Consider the following 20,041-nt stretch of genomic DNA (forward strand, 5'->3'; position numbering starts at 1 on the left):
TGCTGGATCTTTTTAGAGCCTAATGACTTTCCTAGGATTGCTCATTTGGCGGTAGCGCGCACCTGATCAGGAAGAGTGTGCGCTAGAGAACTTTGTAGGGACTTGGTAGGTCCTCCGTTATCAACTCTAATACGGGATAATGTGGGCTCTCCTGTTGGTGAATAGTTAGTTAAGTAGCTTATTTTTTGTAGGTGTATTATATTAATTCTTTGCCGTAAGTACCCATTTAATGTCCTAGAGATTAATAACAGAATCTCCTTGTGCTTGAAACAACTATTTACTTTTAAAAAGTGATCAGCATATCCACTGCTTCAGTGGCCTCTGCTATGGGTGATCTCCAAATGTCTGTAACAGTGTAACAGATGGCCCATAAAATTTTAATGTTATCTTATGGGAAAACATTATGAGTAGGGATTACTTAAGAGATTTTAGTGGACATATGTCTCAGTCAGCCTTAGTAGGCAGGAATCTGGTTAATTCTTTATCTGACCATTAGCAATCAGGTAGTGCTCAGCAATCTTCCCTTGTGTGGGAGGAATTGGCTGGGGTGAAGAAACATTTATTTTTCTTTCGAGGGTCTAGGCCAGGTTTTGGAGAGACAGATAGCAGTCTCAGCATACATTATAATTACCAGAAAGGACCAGCGTATAGTGTTGGTTTGGTTGCTTGTTTAACGCTAAAAGAAAAAGCGAAATACTTCCATGTGTATGATAAAGAATTTCCCCCACTAAAGACAGGAGTGGTTCCTGTTATAAATAATGATGTTTGTGATATCAGATGTGTAGGCTTGGGCAGCACAAGCCCATCTGCAAAGTGCTGCGAGATGGAATCATGCGCGTGGGAAAGACCGTGGCACAGAAGCTTACTGACGAGCTTGTGAGCGAGTGGTTCAACCAGCCGTGGAGCAGTGAGGAGAATGACAATCATTCCAGACTCAAACTTTATGCGCAAGTTTGCCGCCATCACCTAGGTAAATGGGAATTTGTTTGGCCAAGTAGAATCTGAGAAGTAAAATAGCAAATTGTTCCCCTTTGGGAAGCAGCATTATGCTACTTTTGTCTCAGGTAATGTTAGTGTTCCATTACTGTATTTATTTAGGTCTAATTTCTGCGTTCTAGGTTGTTAAATGCTAATTTTTATGTGCACACACATTCCTTAAAGACGATTTAAAGTTGCCTAAAGAGGGGCACCTGGGTGGCACAGCGGTTAAGCGTCTGCCTTCGGCTCAGGGCGTGATCCTAGCGTTATGGGATCGAGCCCCACATCAGGCTCTTCCGGTATGAGCCTGCTTCTTCCTCTCCCACTCCCCCTGCTTGTGTTCCCTCTCTCGCTGCCTGTCTCTATCTCTGTCGAATGAATAAATAAACAAAATCTTTAAAAAAAAAAAAAAATAAAAATAAAGTTGCCTAAAGAAGTCATATCTAATTTACTCCACATTTTGAAAACTTAGCAGCAGGACTTGGTATTATTAAGTGCTTAAGTTTAACTGACATTCCCAGGAGAATGTTGGAAGCTTTTAAAGCTCAGTACAGAGAGGAGCATGGTGTAGCGTGGTGGCTACAGAATATATGTACTTGGAGTTTTCAGTGAAGGCGTGAGAGTCAGTCTGAAAGGAAAATGTTACAAGGAGTTAATTTTGTCTTTTTTTTCAAATAAACCTCTTCACCAGAATTTGTAGTAAGTAGTTTCATGTTCATTTCCATGTTTGCAGAATATATAAGCATATATTCAGGTGTGGAGATAGCATGTTGGGTGTTAGAATACTGCAGCCTGAAAGCATAATTAAAAAAAAAAATGACCGTTCTAAATTTCTGATTCAGTCCGACACTGCGGAATATCACTGATGTCACTGACCCCTCTGCGTGTACTCTTTCAGCACCTTATCTAGCCACTCTGCAGCTCGATAGCAGCCTGTTGATACCACCTAAGTACCAGTCCCCACCAGCAGCAGCACAGGGACAAGCTACACCTGGGAACACTGGGCCTCTAGCTTCAAATTCAGGATCAGCAGCGCCCTCAGCTGGCAGTGCGTTCAATCCCACCTCTAACAGCAGTTCTGGGAACCCTGCAGCAAGTAGCTCCGCGTCTGGGTCCTCTGTGCCACCCGTCTCCTCGTCTGCCCCGGCTCCCGTTATTAACCAGATCAGCACTACCTCTTCTTCGGGATTCAGTGCTAGTGTTGGAGGGCAGAACCCCAGCACTGGGGCCAGTTCTGCAGATAGAACGCAAGGGAACATAGGCTGTGGTGGAGACACTGAGCCTGGGCAGAGCTCCTCTCAGCCCTCTCAGGATGGACAAGAAAGGTACGTTGTTTGCCAGTTGAGACGAGTGGCTCTAGCTTGGACCCCTTACTTATTCTTCTGCACCCTCCTGTCCCCCTCAACCTCATGAATCTCTCAATCTAGTGAAGTGCTCTATTTCTCTTCTTCCCCAAAGGAAGTAACAACTGTCAGTCTATTGCTTCAGTGTTAAGAAATTTGAGACTTCTTATAAACTTATTACTAAACTTACTAGCTTTGTAGTAAGTTTTACTGTTAATCCTACTATTGTTATGTGAACAGAATATATGGATAATAGTAATAGTAAGCTATTACCACTAACATAAATAGTATTATAAAACATCTTTTTAGAATATAGCCCCAGGAAAAAGAGGGAGTGGAAAAAGAGATCTCCCATTTAAAGGAGTATATTGTCATTTCCCACCTGTCTTTGTACTAACTAGCTTGGTTTGCCTTCATTTTGGTAATACACATATTGATCTTATATTTAATATGTAATCATTGTCCAGGGCATCAGTGTGCTCTGAAACTGGTTTATTTTTTGTGACTTACATTTATTTTGTGTATCTCATAAGTGACTCTCTCTGCAGTGTCACAGAACGAGAGAGAATAGGAATTCCCACTGAGCCTGACTCCGCAGACAGCCAGGCCTATCCTCCAGCTGTTGTCATTTACATGGTGGACCCCTTCACTTACACTGCAGACGAAGACTCCACTTCTGGAAACTTTTGGCTGTTGAGTTTGATGCGCTGCTACACAGAGATGCTGGATAATTTACCTGAGCATATGAGAAATTCTTTCATTCTCCAGGTAACTATTTGCAACTTTATTTTCCGCTTTTGTTGTTCTTTTTGTGAAATACAAGTTCATGATTTTTTTTTAATTGGAAGTACATGAAAGCTATAAAGGAAAAGATACTCATAATTCTACCTTTAGGTTAAGTCACCATTACATAACATTTTGGTGTATTTCTAGCCTTTTTTGTGTATGTTTGTTTACAGAGTTGAAATCATTCTTTTAGTATAATTTTTAGTCTTTAATACTCATAAATACTTTTCCATGTTTAAAATTCTTACAAGCAGCATTTGTAATGAGTGCATGTTCTCCATATTTAATTATTGTACAGTTAGATATTTAATTTGTTTCTAAATTTCACCATTATAAATAAAGCTGTAATAAACATCTTTATAATCTCTTTTTCACACTTCTGGTCATTTCTTAAAGCGTATTCTTAGATACAGTACTGATAAATAATGCCAGATTCCTTTCCAGAAAAGTTACACTTATTTACATTCCCTTCATTGAGCAGTCAGTGAGCGTGCCTCTTTCACTGCCACCTTGCCAGCTTTGTAGTGTAATAATTTTACAAGATTTTGATAATAGGTGAAAAATGATACCTAGGGTGTTTGGGTTTTGTTTTACTGTCACTTTCACTAAAGCCATCTTACAGTATTACAGTAATGAAATTAGAGTTAGCAGGATAGGTTGTTGATTGTTTTTCATTGTGAAGTTTGTGTCTCACTTCCTTAGACAATAATTCCAAAGTTACCACGCACACTATGTTTATATATGATAAAAAGGAGAACTACGTTAAGAAACAAGTTTTAAAATTTTGGAACATGGCAACAATAAATTGACAATTTATCCCTAAAAAAGGAACAGGATAATTTCTAAGTGACAGTAGCTTGACCTGTAACAAGATGACACCTCTTCTTCAGTTGTTAGTGCCTCTTTGTAATAGAAGATTGTATGTCATCTAAGGAATTAAGATTAAGTTAAATTATGTAAATTTTATATATATATATAATGTATTTGATTTGATTTGATTTTAAGCAATCTCTACATCCCACGTGGGGCCCGAACTCACAACCCCGAGGTCAAGAGTTGCATGTTCCACCGACTGAGCCAGGCAGGCGCCCCTTATATATTTTAAAACTAAAGCTCCCTGCCCTCTTTCAGCAAAATTCATGCCATTTCATTTTCCAAGCGCATTTAAGATCTGGTTTCTAGTTTTGTTTGTGCTTGTGTGTGTAGATTGTGCCTTGCCAGTACATGCTGCAGACAATGAAGGACGAGCAAGTTTTCTACATCCAGTACTTGAAGTCCATGGCGTTTTCAGTGTACTGCCAGTGCCGGCGACCTCTGCCCACACAGATCCACATTAAGTCCCTCACAGGATTTGGGCCTGCCGCCAGCATCGAGATGACCCTCAAGAACCCAGAGGTAGGTAGTAGCACAGCAGACATCTCCTGAAGAGTGCTTTTATACTAGGGCTGCGAGCCAGGAGAGTGGGCTGCTGGGTTGGTCTTCTGCCTTTGCTAAGAGTAGGAGGTGTCTCTGATCCTTAATTTGAAATAGAGGAGGTAGTTCTCTAAACTTGTAAAATTTTTTGAGAAAAGAGGCAAGCAAACTCTTGGTGTTTTTTTTGATGTAGGACCTAAGGCAACAATATACTCATCACTTTTACTTACTGATGTCCAGCTTTCCTGTTTATTTTGTTATTTATTTTTTGACGCTAATCTGTTACTAAATCACTGACTTTTCTTCCCTCCCTGGCGCTTTTCTCTCCTGGTGCGGCAGTTTTGTATGTGTTTACTCGTTTTCCCGAGCACGTTTTTACAGGGGCTTGCTTTCCTGTATCTCAGTGCTTCTGATCGATAAATGAATGCTTTTTCCCTTCATCTTCTTAAAATTACTTCCCACAAATATGTATACCTCTAGGGGAATTTTAAAACACCAAACAAAAGTTGTATACTTCTTTTATTTTACTAATCACTTTATCCTGAAGATGGATGAACTGGGCAATGTTTAGAATTTTCAAAGCCTTCAAAACTCAGTTCCCACAGCTTTTATTGTATGAAAGATCACCCGTTTATAAGAGATAGCAAACACTCTTCACCATAAAAGAACTTAAAAACAGCAAAACCTGCTGATTTTAGTTGGTAATGTAAGTTTTTCTGGAAAACTCAATGAGATGCTTATCTCTTAGATAAATAAAAACTTAGAAGTGGGAAAAAAATGAGGCATGTAGTTAATACCAGATTTGTTGTCCCTTGATCCAGAAGAAACTGCTTAGCCCCCCACCCACATTCATTCTGCGGTTATGTACAATTTCTGTCTTGGGCAGTTTAGGTTGATTGAGTTTCAATTTTTTCACTTTTGTGAACAGTTCGTCTGTTTTCTCCGTTAGCTTTTTCTAAAATTAAAAAAAAATTGATTTATTTCTACTTGTTTTTTCTTTTGTCTCCAGAAATTGAGTTATTGCCTTTCTTTATAAACATAGAACCTTTTAGTTCTTTACCTCCTGTGGTCATTCTGCAGTTCAGATGCAGTCGTTCCTTATGCTTTGGTGAGAAGTTATCACAATTTCAAATGATAACTGATAGTGTTCTGCATTTTCATAGAGGGAGGGGAGGCTGACTACCTGTATTAAGATGTCCTGTGGCATTACCTAAAAGTTTTAAAGTTTATAAGATACTGGCAGAACACTGTCAGTAGTTCATGAGATAAACAGATGAATCTAGATGAAAATAAATGGCAAAAATAAGCCTTTTTTCCCCTTTGCTTTGTAACAGGAAGAGAAATATATCATTTGGCTTTATTAAAAATAAAATCAAATGTTACGAGTATTCCCTGAGGTTTGTAAATTTTTACATGTATTATGGTAATGGTTAATTGCTAAATGCTGCCGCTCCCTCAGTCTGCAGCTAGAACAGGGCACTTTGATTCAGTAAATGCAGCTCAGTGTCTCCTGTGTGCCAGGCACTGTGTTAGGTGCTGAGGACATGGTGATGAGCACGACAGCCAGGCCTCTGCATCCGGAAATTCCAAATCTCTACCCCGGCACAGTCTTATGCAAGCACATTTTACATAAGAAGGAATGGATTTTAGTATTTACCATGCAAGAAGAAATCCTGTCATTGGTGTCACTTTTGTTGTTTGTAGAATATCTGGTATCTGAAAAACAGTTTGGGAATAATATTTTTCTTCGTGATTTATCACAGGCTATGTATTTTTTGACATTTAACCTTTTACTTTTTCCTAAACTTTTCAGGGAATCTCACCTGGACTGTTTTGTTTGAAAGCTTTATTGAGACATAATTCATATGTTAAAACATTCACCCTTTTAAAAATTGCATAGTTTGGTGGTTTTTAGTTTGTTCACAGAATTGTACAGCTATCACTGCTGTGTCATTTTAGAATATTTTGCCAACCTGGAAAGAAACACCATACCTACTAGCAGCCACTCATTTCCTCTCGCCCAGCCCTTCACGGCTACTAGTCTACTTTCTGTCTTTATGGAGTTGCCTGTTTTGGACACTTCATATAAGTGGATCATGCAATATATAATCTTTTATGTCTGGCTTCTTTCATTTAGCGTTTTCAAGGTCCATTCATGTCCTAGCATGTATAGTATTTTATTTCTTTATACAGTTAAATGATATTGCATCATATGGGTATATACTACATTTTGTTTACTCATTCTTTAGTGGATGGACATTTGGCTTTTTCCACTTTGTAGCTATTGTGACTAATACTGCTTTGAACATTTATGCACAAGCGTTTGCTTAAAATATTTTCCGTTTTCTTGGTAAATACCTAGGAGTAGACTTTCCAGGTGTAGGGAGAATGAATGGATTGACGATAAGGTTAGCTTTGAAACTTTGAGCACATTATTGAATATCTCTAGGCCTGTGTTTTGTATCCTTAGAATGAAGGAATTGGATTAGACTCTTTCTCAGGTCTTTATTTTAGCTTTAAAATTCTATAATTCCATTATTACTATTTTTTATGCCATAAATATATCTCTGTGTGTATGTATGAATATGTATTAATTCAAGGGTCAGCAACTATGGCTGTGGGCTCAATCCAGCCTGCTACAGCCTGTAGCAGTATGACCTGGGTAAGAATGATTATTCCATTTTTAAAAAGAGAAGACTACTCAGAAGAAGAGAGCCTCATAAAGCCTAAAATATTTACTGTCTGTCCTTTATGGAAGTGGGCTGACCCCTGCTGTAGGTTATGAAATATTGAAATGTGTATAATAGCTGTAAAAAGAAATGGTGACAACTAAATTTTGTCACAGTTTGTTTAAAATATTTGTCTTACTGGTAACAGCTAATGCTTTGATTTCTTAAATCTCTCACTCTCTCTCTCTCTCTCACACACACACACACACTAAAGTATAATATACATACTGAAAAGTACCCAATAATAAGTATACTATTTGATGAATTTTCACTAAACACATCATGGAACAAGCACAAGAAACAAAACCTAAGAAGCATCGAGAAACCTTATTCATGTCCCTTTTAGTCATTCTTTTGGTAATCAGTGTTCTGACTTAACAGCAACATATCTTGCCTGTTTTTGACTTTCATGTAAATTGACTCATATAATTGGTATTTTCTATGTCTGGCTTCTTTTACCCAGTGTCTAGATTCATCTGTTCTGTTGCGTGTAGTGGTGGTTTTACATGCCTTTGCTGTTTAATATTCTGGTAGTATAACTTTTAACACAGTTTATCTTCCGTTTTACTGGTGATAGGCATTTAGGTTATTTTTGATTTGGAGCTGTTAGGATTAAAACTGGTGTGAACAGTCTTACACCTGTCCTTTGGTAAACATGTATATGTTCATTGGATTGGGTCACAGGATGTGTGTGTGTTTGGCTTTAGCAGAGATCGTCACTTTTCCAAAGAGATTGCATCACCAGCAGCGTATGAAAGTTCTAGTTGCTCTGCATTCTCACTGATACTTGTTGTATTCTTTTTTATTTGACATTCTGGTGGGTATGTAGTAGTACCTCATTGTGGTTTTAATTTCTGCTTTCCTGATGACTAATGAAGTGGGCCTGGTTTACTTTCTAAAATAGTAATTTCCTTTTAATAAGGAAACATGACTTGATTGGGGTTCCCTAGCTGATGTCACTTAAACAGTCTTTTTGTTTTCTGTTTTATCATTTAGGATTTATGTATGTAATACTTCTGGGGGGCAGTCTGTTGTCATTACTTCTTCCTTTTGGTTTCAAGTGCTATTTAGGGTTTTGTTATAAACATTGAGTTGGGTGGTTTTGTGTTGATACTGATTTTTATTTTGATTTCAGCGACCCAGCCCAATCCAGCTTTATTCCCCTCCTTTTATATTGGCCCCAATCAAAGACAAGCAGACGGAGCTCGGAGAGACATTTGGGGAAGCGAGCCAGAAGTACAATGTGCTTTTTGTGGGCTACTGTCTGTCTCATGACCAGCGCTGGCTTTTGGCTTCCTGCACTGACCTCCATGGGGAATTATTAGAAACTTGTATTGTAAATATTGCTTTACCAAACAGGTGAGGAGCCTTGGTGTTTATGCTGCATATAAATTGATGCTGTGTCTTTCCTCAGATTTGAGTCATTTTGATTTTCCTGTCTAAATGCAGTGGGTGCCGTGCGGGTGGGTTCTTTGGAATTTTCTGGGTTTTGTCTCGCTAAGTGATAACCTTTGACTTATTTGGGGATCCCTTCCTCACTTTATTTTTTAGATCACGGAGGAGTAAAGTATCTGCACGTAAAATTGGACTACAGAAGTTATGGGAGTGGTGCATAGGTATTGTCCAAATGACATCTCTACCCTGGAGAGTTGTAATCGGCCGACTTGGGCGGCTTGGCCATGGGGAGCTTAAAGGTGAGAGATTCCTGAAGCAGTCAGTACAGGAAGCAAAGGAAGAGGGTTAAGCTAATGTCCCTAACTGAGCTGAGGGAGAAAATTGTAAAGTTGGTAGTAAGAATAAAGCAGATTTAGATTTTCTGATTCTTTTAAATGTAGTTTTAAGCGCAGTTTTTAACTTTTCATTTTCAACAAAACCGTTTACCAAAGAAAATCTTAAATACTGAACCCCAATATATAAGATAGGAAAAAGAATGTTTTATTAATATAAAAGTGATGGTCAGTAAATTAGAACTTCTAACATTTATTTATGTGCTGAGTCAGTGAGATCAAGTCAGTTTTAATACGAAAATTTAAATGAGAGATTATGGATGGTAGTAGAAGTCTTATATAAGAATAGACTTCTGTTTCTTTTATTTATTTTTGGTGATCGATGGTGATATAGTTTGTTTATTTTGTGTTGGTGGCACAAGAGCTAGATAATCCTGATTTACAAAGACAAGTAGTTGCAAGTCAGACCGGTCTTTATTCACATTGCCACTGTCTGATAGACTTCAATCTGGACGCTTAAGAGAGCAGACTTTTTAAGTTGAATCCCCAGGTATACCTACCAACTGCTAATATTTCCCGTCATAAATATAACAGTCAGTCACAAAGCACAAAGTGACCGACAGCACAGCTGACCACGGGCAGCAGTGTTGCCTGGCTTTGAGCCAAGCTCATTTGCTGTCTTACTGTAGCTACTTTACATGAGCTATTTTTTAAAGCCTTATTAATTAACAACACATTTATAAAAAGTTCAGTGTATACATATAGATGGAAGAAATTTTTTTTTTCCTAAGGTCTACATAAAAGCAAAGCATATGTCACAAATTAGCTTGGTGGTTTTGTGCATTCAAGTATATCAGAGCAGAGTCTGCAACTTTATGTAAAGGGCCAGGTGATATATATTTTCAACTCTGCAGGCCAGCTTGTCACTATTTCAGCCTCTCAGCTCTGCCGCTGTGAAGTCAGAGGAGCCACAGACAACACCTAAGCGAAATGGGTCTGGCTCTGTTCCAATAAAACTTTATTTACAAAAACAAGTGGTGAGCAAGATTTGGCCTGCAGACCATAGTTTGCGGAACCCTTGCATTGGAGTGCATGTATTGTTTCTTTGCATGAAATTCATATCAGGTATTTGTGGAACCTCTGAAATAAAACCCCTGATACAGATACAACCTGCATCGTAGCAAGTGCTCGAGTAAGTTAACTCTTAGGGTTTAATGGCAGTTTATACATATGTTATATTGCATAAGTATTAAATGTAAGTGTTTTCTTAGGAATCTATTGTGTGCATTTCTTTTTTTACTAATTATACTGTAGGCCAATAGAAACTATTACCCTTTTCATTTATAAGTATGATATTCTTTAAAAATGAATCTTGTATCGGTAGCCTGGAGGTCTGATGCATTGGGGGATTCATCATTTCACTTCTGTCAGAATTCCTATCCCATCTCTTGGTTTGCCTTACAGTCACTCTTATCTCTTAAAGGGTTTGAGCTGCTCTTAACCCTTGGGAAAAGTTAGAATATAATAGAAAAGAAGAGGGGATAAAAATGTAGCCTACTAGTCTAGTCAATTGGTGTTTCGGACAATTATTAAGGCCATTGCCTTCCCTTGTGTGATTTTTTTTTTTTTTTAGCAGGGGCACACTCCTCTTATCCCTTAGGGGGAAGGAATATAAATGTGTCTCCATCCCATCAAAAGGTTGAGAGACAACGTACTTTCAAGGGACAAAGAGACCAAGAAGAGCCTAGTGTACAGGAAGTCAGTTTACCAATCTACAGTTCATTCCTTTGGGGACCTGAGCTCTGCACCACATTGCAGTTCTGTGGGACAGTGTCATATGTGCGCCTACAGATTTCAGAGTTGACTCTGTGAATTTTTGTTTCTTATCACCAGAGTATTTGTAATAAAATACAGATACTGCCTTTCCTTTCTTACTTGGTTTTAAATACAAAACTCATGCCTGTTTGATTTTTCTATGGCTTTTAAAAATACATTCTTCATGTGTTTCATGTATTTCACTTTATTTCACTTTTATTTCTGCCACTTCAGTTTAAGGTTCTTTAGGAATATGAAATAAGAAAAAATTGTTCCTTTCCCCTCTTTAAGGGGAGAACAGTGTGTTTGAAACAACTACGTGAAAGTGGAAACCCGTAGCGGAGTGGCCTTTCCTCCGCAGAATGGTGGGGTGGGACACGGGTAGCGCGCGCTGCTGCCGGAGCCTGGCACGCTCCGTGTGTGGCGGGGGTCAAAGAGAAGACTAAGTGCTTTTCCGTTCCCAGAGTAACGTAACCCTCTGCAGTTCTCTGAGTACACGTAGTGCCTTTGTGTGGAGGCAATAAACAAATATTAGAAAATTTGTGCCAGCGTTTTAATCTGAACAGTTAGTGTGACATCATTTGGAGCGCTTCACTCACACCCATTGTTTATCAGCTCTCTTGGGCCTTCTAAGAAGGGTTCCCCTTATTTCTGCGCTGCTTGCCTTTCATGGAAACAACCAACCAACAACAGTAAACAGAACTGAGGTTTGCCTCCAGCTGTGCATTCTTCTAAAGAAAAGTGCTGATGTGGGGGTGGGGGGCGGGAAGTCAAAGAACCAGACCTGGAGAAAGAGGAAGAGAAGAAAGGATAGAACAGATTGGCCTCATCATCAAAAAGCATTTGAAGCACCTAAATCTATGTGGGTCTGTGCTGGACTCTCCCAGCTCATTTCAGACATGATTTCGGTCTACAGAATAGTAGGCCTTTGTTTCTTTGTTAATGAAGTGTAAGAGAGGTCAAGTAACATTTTCTGTGTAGCAAGGAGGGGAACCTGTATAAAGCCTTATTCCCTTTAGGCCAAATCCTGGAAATTCAATTACCAGGCAAATCTGGTAAAACGCTTAAACCTCCTATCAATATGAATTTCTAAAGACTGTGTATGACTGATATTTGATTTCAGATTGGAGTATCCTCCTTGGAGAATGTTCACTACAGACAATCAGCAAACGGCTCAAGGACGTGTGCCGGATGTGTGGAATTTCTGCCGCAGACTCTCCTTCAATCCTTAGTGCCTGCCTGGTTGCCATGGAGCCCCAGGGGTCCTTCGTAGTGATGCCAGGTAAATCTCTTCTTGTCAGTTTCATTAATTAGGTATTACATCAGTTCAGCTCACTCAAACTTAAGTCTACAGACAAGTGTAGAATAGATCTTCATTATCTTTGTGAGAGAAGATTATACTTAGGGTTCAAAAATGGAAATTTGGTCTCTTCCAAGGGGAGGGGTTTGTGATTTTGTTATCTTTATTGACCATCATTTGAAAGAGAGCCTAAGACTGAGAGCTCTTAGAGTCATCGCCAGTTACTGTGGCCTGACCCTGATTGTTGTTAGTGTACGAAGATCACCCTCCAGAAACCCCTAAAGGGGACACCACTGTCATGATACATATTTGAATATTCTTTTGAAGACAGATATTTGACAATCTCTAAGCAGCCTTGAGAGGATATTTTTGAGTCTTTCTGATGTGGCTGAGGATGAATGGTGAGATAAATACAGAGGTGAAGTAGTTACCACAGTATCTGGCCCAGAGTAAGCGCTCAGTAAATGGGAGTGCCAGTGTATGGTTAGCCAAAAGATTGTGGCCACAGGGTTTTTAAAAAATCAGCAACTAAGCTGTTTTATAATTTCATAACTAAGCAATTTTCTGTCTAATTTTCTACCTTTTTTAGCCTGCTTTTATCCTCCAGATATGTCTCTGATCAAATGGGACATCCTGTCCACTTACTGCCTATAAAAATCAGTAGTGTTATGTGAGAATGAGCTTACTCGTCGTCAGTCCAGTGAGAAGCAGATGTCCTCTGTTGGCTTCCTTAGACTCTAGGTTAATTGTTCCCTGCACCACTTGGGCATATTTCATAACGTTTTTGTTCTCTGTCCTCCTAATGATATGGGGATAATAGTTGTACCTCGAGGTAGCTATGATGACTGAATGAGATGACGTCAGTGAATAGAGAGTTGAGCAGGGAATCTGGCATGTAGTAAGCACTCAGTAGATGCTAGTTATCATAATTATCAGTTGAATGGTACCATTTCTACAGAATTGTATCATTTAGGAGAATAGTCCTTTATAAATTGGGAGCAACCACAGAAAGAAAGTGGGAGATTTATTTTTAGAAATGCTTCTTATATAAGTAATTAAAACATATTTGGTTGGCACAGTCTTAACCTTTCCCATGTGACATGAGGCTTGGGTTATCATAGCTGTACGTTCTGAGTCCGTTTTTTGGAAGATACTTAAACACTTAGGCGGAACTTTAACGTGTATCCATCTCAGCAGTTGTGTCAGACTCCTGTCTCTCTGGCTCAGGTCCTCCTAAAACTTCATTTCTGGAGTTGTTTACTGATGCACAGAAGGAACTGATACAGTTCTTTCTCTTTCTTTCTTTCTTTTTTTTTTTTTTTAAAGATGCTGTCACAATGGGCTCTGTTTTTGGCCGAAGTACTGCTCTGAACATGCAGTCATCTCAGCTGAACACCCCTCAAGACGCTTCCTGTACACACATCTTGGTGTTTCCGACATCGTCAACCATCCAGGTGGCTCCAGCCAACTATCCCAACGAAGATGGGTTTAGCCCCAACAATGGTGAGTGTGGAAGGCCACATAAGGATAGAGCTCAGATTCTCCAGCAAGATGCAGAGCTGAAGTATGGAGTCAGTGAGCTGCTGCATGTGTTACAATAAACAACATAGAAAATATGAAGAAGGGATTGAAGGCTGGAGAATCTGTTTGGTTTTGAAGATTCATGTACACTATTATCAAGACCAAATAAGTATTTTCCTCTCTTGTGTGATTAATTTTCTACTGTTTTTCCCCAAAGGCAAAAAAGACCTGGTGGCTAGTGTCCGGCACGTGGGGGCCACTCTCAGTAAACAGTTGCTGATCTGATTTGAGATTCGCAGGCAATGTGCAGTAGCTCCTGTCTTTAGCTGGTCATTGGGAATCTAATTTGCTCCAAAACAACCCCTTATTTGATTTTTCTTAGTAGATTTTTTTTGGTTTGATATCTATTAAGGCATTTGTTAAGTAGTGGTTACTTATAAACTAAAATGCCCAGTATTATGTAGCCATTTGCATTGTTTCTTGAAGATATTTTAATAGCTACGGCATTTACTCCTGTTCAAGGGGGAGGGTAAAAGGATACCAAATTTTATTACGGCATTTACTCCTGTTCAAGGGGGAGGGTAAAAGGATACCAAATTTTATACATAGTATGATCAGAATGGAGTAACAATATGAGAAAAAGAGTTGTAACAAAAACATTCACAGTACTTGCATTCTGGATGATAGTTTCCCCTTTTCATACTTTTCTTTCCAAATTTTCTGCTGTGTGTGTACCTTACTTTTATATCGTGGGAGAAGATTTTGTAATGGAAACGTCATGCTTTGATCTGCTTTTGGAATAGGCCTCCTGTTTCAGGGCAAGTTCACAGCTATTAACATGTATTAATTCAACCTCCAGTATTTTAGATGCTAATTGGATGAATAGGTGAAGTCTGCTGTTTTCTTGGATGGTTTCAGTTTTAGCTTTTTTTAATAATTAAATTGCTTCTTTAGCTGTTTTGCCATCTTTTTATGTGCCTTCAGAAGCTATAGAGAGTGTGGAGTTTTGTTTTATGTTCTTTATTTCTCCAGTCTGTTAATACTTCACACTGGAAGATCATTGAAGAGAATGCAAAATGCAAAAATAATTTTCAGCACCTTGTACCCAGTAGACACACGTTAATAAATCTTACTAAGTTGTTAACAGCGTGTGCTTGTAACAGTCATGGGCAAAAAAACGAGAATATTGTTTAAGTTGTGGATATGGATTATTTTTTAAATTTTTGTGCTTTTTCTCCTTCTTTTCTAGATGACATGTTTGTTGACCTTCCATTCCCAGATGATATGGACAATGATATTGGCATATTAATGACTGGGAACCTCCATTCCTCTCCCAACTCCTCCCCAGTTCCTTCCCCAGGCTCTCCTTCTGGAATTGGTGTGGGCTCCCACTTCCAGCACAGTCGGGTAAGGGTGATTTGAAGTAGGTTGCTTAAAACAACCTCGGCCTTGAGGGAAAATAATCCTCTGGAAGTGTGATTGCCTCTTTACTTCATGCACCTTTCTTCTTGATGGTCTTGGTCCCTGGTACAAGAGAAATCAGTGTGAAAAAGTGACTCGGTCGTTGTTCTGTTTTGATTAAAGGCAGGAATTAGAAACAAATGGATTTTTATTCCTGAAAATGTTCTGATGAATATGTTTTATCAGAAGAATAGTCCTATTACAGCAGGAAGTCTTTTTTGCAATTACTGTTTTCTCAGCAAAAATTAGTTTTGGTTGCTTGCTGCTTCCCAGTTATTTACTTTTTATTTTTTTGCCAAAATAGTGGCTTTTTGGAGGCTAGTTCAACAGCCCTGCTTATTTAACATGTAAAGTGACTCTCTTAATTGAAGAACACATTGTTGATGGTTGATTATTTTGAAATGAGCTTTACTTTTCTTGTTTCGTGTCATGGTGCCTTGATTTATATCTTTAAAAATATATCTTTACTTATAAGATATATTTAAAGATATAAATGTATCTTTATTTACAGTCTTTTCTGTAGCCAGGTTTTGAAATGGCAAGGGCCCACAAAAGGTTGTTTTGGAGTAGTGTCCAGGTTAATGCCCTGGTATTAAAGAAAAACACCAGAGCTGACAACTTAGTTTCATCATTAAATATCCCAGGGATATTGGAGGTGGATTAACAGGATCGAAGAATTAAAGGTTCTGCTGTAGCGTGTGCTCACTTTGTTTAAAAGCTAGATGATTCATGCCTTATCACTCTATTGTACCTTTTATTTAAAACATTGTGAGATTGAGCGTTTAGGACATAGAAAAATGTCTCTGTCTTCTATGTTAAACTGGGCAAGCATAAACAGCTTTGCTCACACTCATTTAAAGACAGAGCTGTAATAAGAGGACTTAGGTTTCTGCCTCAGGACTTTCATTGCCAGCCTGGAGTTCATTGAGGGACAGTCAAGAGAAAGAAGATTTAAAATGTTAGTTACAGAGCAGATGAAACCAGGGAAGAGTGACTCAGTAGACTTACCCTCATGTAATTGCCTGTCCCCCAGTCCTCCTTTCTAGAAGGAAGAGCTTTTTAAATATCTTTATTTCCTCCATAATCATTTGCCAGTTAATGGCAGTTTATTGGTTCTTTGGAGATTGTTGTGATAGGAGCCAAGATCACAGATTTTACATCAGGTAGTTTTAATTTAGGATTAACGTAAACTCTAGAAGCAAATAGCATTGCAACTAAGAACGCATGCCCTGGAGTTTAATAGATGTAGCTCGGAGTTACAGCTGCATGGCTTCTAACTTGACCTTGACCAAACTTGCTTGACCTTTCTCAGCCTCACTTGCCTTATCTGTGAAATGGAAATAATAGCAACCACCTTTCAGTGCCCATGGTTGCACTTTAGCTTATCCAGGAGCAAAGAATTGGTCTTTGAAGTGTTATGTGAGTTTTGTAAGAAACAGAGCTTTGCTGTACTTTCTGCCTTTGTCAGATCCTCAAGCCCTGAACTCTGAGATTGAATGTCAGGAGTTTAAACAGCACTGTTCTGAAGCTGGTCAGGTGGCCCTTTTCCGTCTTGAGCACCTGCAGCCAGATGACCCCTGAGAGGCTTTCAATAGTTCCTCTCTCTGAACCATTAAACATCCTTTGATACCCAGTTAAGGCATTACAACAGGGGAAAGAATTTTTCAGGGTTGCTGCAAGTTTTTATTTTTTAACCAACTCAGAAGTAATACAACTTGATGTGATAGTTGAGGATTATTTTTCTCCTCCAAATGGAGGGCCTTTGAAAACAAACGATGACTTCTTATTACTTGCATTAAAGGTACATTTCAGCTCTTGGAGCCAGCTGAAAGAACTAAAGATGAGGAAACTGTCAGTTGCTGAAATGTACAGTAAGGCTCTCATGGGTCTCGCATTAAGGAGTTTGCTGAAAATTAAAACAAGGCCTCTTCATGGGCAGATCTTACACTGCTGGGAGGTCAGGGACACTGTTGTCACAAAAAGAGTGGTGCAGTGTTACGTTTTCCTAACATCCGTCTTGTTGACAGTAGACGTCAGGTGCGTGCGTGTATTTTGGTTGATTGCTGGTGAAAGATCACCTGGGGTGCCTTCAGCTGCCAGAGGCCATTCTTCCCGCCTTTAGTTTGATGCCTGATGCCATGGAACCCATCTTACATTTAACAGAAAAGAAACCAGAGCAAATAAATCTGTATTTGCTTGACTGATGAAGTTAGTTTTGCTGATACCTTCTGCCTGGGCCATATTTCTCATCAGATGTCTGTGGGTGCCTCCTCTGTTGACCTTGCTCAGTCACCTGGCGTTTTCATGTGAAAGGCTGCCAGAATGGGGTCCACAGTGTGTCGAGTGACTTGGTAAAAAGTTGATTTGCAAAGCTTTATTTGAAGTGATAAACGCTGATCATGGTCTTGGGACTTTGTTTTTCAGAGTCAGGGTGAGCGTCTTCTCTCTAGAGAGGCACCTGAGGAGCTAAAGCAGCAGCCTCTGGCCCTCGGGTATTTTGTATCAACTGCCAAAGCAGAGAATCTCCCCCAGTGGTTTTGGTCATCGTGTCCCCAGGCTCAGAACCAGTGCCCCCTCTTCTTAAAGGTTGGTTTGCTGTCATATTTGAAGTTTTGGGGAGGAGGGACATATGCTTAAATTCAGGTTTGGTTAGAAACTTGTGTCTCAGTCACCACAGTCTTACTGTGTTCCCTGTTTCTTTCACATCTTCTTACACTCTGAGGGTATTTTAATTACAGTTGTGGGGAGGGGAGTAGAATTCAGGAGAGGAACCCAGAACCGTGGCACAAAGGAAGCAATCACATTAACCCAAGGTGGGGACTTTGCGGGGCCCACAGGGCATGTGTCGGGTAGACACGTGGTTGTGTGTCTGTCCCCGCTGAATTGCCATCGGTGAAGGTAATCTTGGGTGGAGGTGATCAGAATTGGCTGATCTCTTCCTCCCCTGCCATAGGCTTCAGCTTTCTTCATTAGAGTAGGGCAGGAGGCAGCTAAATTTACATTGACACGTGCTCCTTCCTGTGTAGGTCTTAGAATCCTTTTATCCTCTTTAAGGGTTAAAACGAAAGATCTCCCACTTCCAGCTTAGATGAAAGAACCTGGAATGAAATCCATGTCTCACCCACAGATTGGCAAGAAGCCAGAAGTTTGACAACATGCTCTGTTGGCAGGGCTGTGGGGAGATGGCCCTGGTGCCAGTAGGAAAGCCAGGTGACACAACCCCACATGCTTCCCTTTCGATGCAGCAGTTCCCTCTCTGGAAGTCTGTTCAGAAGCAACACCAAAAAATGAAAAACGTAAAAGATTAGAAACACGCGAACTGCCCATCATTAAGGGACTGGTTGAATAAACTAGTATATCCCTCCAGTGGAATGTTATCCACAACGAAGTGAGGATTGTTGTTATATAATTGTTCTGTGGCATGTAGATTACTTTGTAGTAACTGTGATAAGATGCATGCATGCACACACCTGCTTGTGTTTTCAAACAGGAACAATGGGAGGTTAAACCAAAAACAATTGAAGCAGTTCTCTTTAACTAATGGCTATGGCTTAATATGATGAAACCAAGGAAGTTCTATAAAAAATCCATGTCATCTTTATTTCAAATTAGACTTGTCAGGATGAACCTAGATTTCTTTTCCCTCTTAAGAAAGGTATACACATTTTTTAACTTGGTCTACTGAAAAAGCTTAAGAGCAGTAACAGTATCCATAAACAACTCTCTTGCCACAATTGTGGTTCTGAATTACCGTTTATTGTTTGAAAGAACCAGAGTTCCTTTGAAGAAATGACTGATTGTAGGTCTGAAGTAAGAAATAGTCAAGGTGAACCTGTGATATGTTGTCACACCGAAAAGCAAGGAAGTTACATAAGATAATTAGAATTACTTCAAAAGACCCAGGAGCCGCCGGAGGGTTCCCATTGCCCAGTGATGGGACAGTTTGAACATAAAAAAGAACGGTGGTAGCAGGAGACTGAAACAAATACATGGGTTCATAATTGTGCTGAGAACCAGAACATTTTCTCAGTCACTTTTGAAGTTACTAGAGCAACAATTCATTAATCTCAAAACTAAAAAATAGAGAAACACTTATATTAACTCCCCTTCACATACTCTATCTCTCAGTTATTTAATAAAGTAACTGTGCTAGAGCCATCAGATGGGGAACTTTATAACGAATGGAGCATGCTGGTGACCTCCTGAATCCAGCGATCAGTCGTACTTGAAGTGGGACAGCAGACATCAGTTGCCTTCTGATGTGATGCAGTGAGAAGGGCATGGCACCAGTTAGGAAGTGTTCCTGCACCCTGTTTCCCTCCCTCCCCCAGAAAGAATCTGAACCTAATTGAGCCTCTAGATCTATCAATTTATGGGAAGTCAGGATAGAAGAACATGTTCAACAACCACCACAAGGGGACAATCAGCCATATCCAGACCCTGGGGCCTTACAGAGATTAAGACCCAAAGGGGCACGTTATCGAATCATTTGCAGTGCATTTGTTTTTGCTGCAAAGCTAGCTTTTTTCCAACTCTAGGATATGGAGTTATTTGGGATCACATTGGGGTTACTGAGAGCTTAAAATTCAGGCTTCTAGAAGCTGTGACTTCTAAGGAGAAGGGCTCCAGGGGGCATCTGCTGCCAGCAGACATGGGTCTGCCTGTTTTCCTGCCCCGTGGTTGACGAGGCCAGGAAGGTAACTGTCTTTGTTCTTTCACCAGGCTTCGCTGCATCACCACATTTCTGTAGCACAGACGGACGAACTTCTCCCTGCCAGGAATTCTCAGCGGGTTCCACATCCTCTGGACTCCAAAACCACATCTGATGTTTTAAGGTAGATACAGACGTAGGCAACATAGCTGTACAGTTTGAAAGAATCTTCCTTCAGTTTTGTTTTTCCACGGTGTTAACTGAAGTGTGGAAAGGGTGCTACCTTTTGTGCAGGGGAGCGCTGTCTGATTAGCCAG

At 39.7% G+C, this 20,041-nt stretch overlaps 1 protein-coding gene across 3 annotated transcripts in view; it reads left to right on the forward strand.

Annotated features, from left to right (window-relative positions):
- Positions 1-20,041, forward strand: part of MED13L (mediator complex subunit 13L) — a 297,747-nt gene that overhangs the window by 269,189 nt on the left and 8,517 nt on the right. For all 3 annotated transcript variants that reach the window (XR_015722325.1, XM_045776132.2, XM_045776142.2), the window contains exons 20-30: positions 778-970; positions 1,877-2,303; positions 2,870-3,089; positions 4,314-4,502; positions 8,385-8,608; positions 8,801-8,943; positions 11,915-12,073; positions 13,418-13,594; positions 14,862-15,019; positions 17,498-17,659; positions 19,796-19,908. Coding sequence is in view for 2 of the 3 variants with exons in the window: in XM_045776132.2 (XP_045632088.1) it covers positions 778-970; positions 1,877-2,303; positions 2,870-3,089; positions 4,314-4,502; positions 8,385-8,608; positions 8,801-8,943; positions 11,915-12,073; positions 13,418-13,594; positions 14,862-15,019; positions 17,498-17,659; positions 19,796-19,908 (2,165 nt within the window). In the remaining variant the exon portion in view is untranslated. The remainder of the gene's footprint in view (positions 1-777; positions 971-1,876; positions 2,304-2,869; positions 3,090-4,313; positions 4,503-8,384; positions 8,609-8,800; positions 8,944-11,914; positions 12,074-13,417; positions 13,595-14,861; positions 15,020-17,497; positions 17,660-19,795; positions 19,909-20,041) is intronic.

This window comes from Ursus americanus, chromosome 30 (genome assembly GCF_024610735.1).
Source record: "Ursus americanus isolate L20-20 chromosome 30, mUrsAme1.1.p, whole genome shotgun sequence".
NCBI lineage: Eukaryota > Metazoa > Chordata > Mammalia > Carnivora > Ursidae > Ursus > Ursus americanus.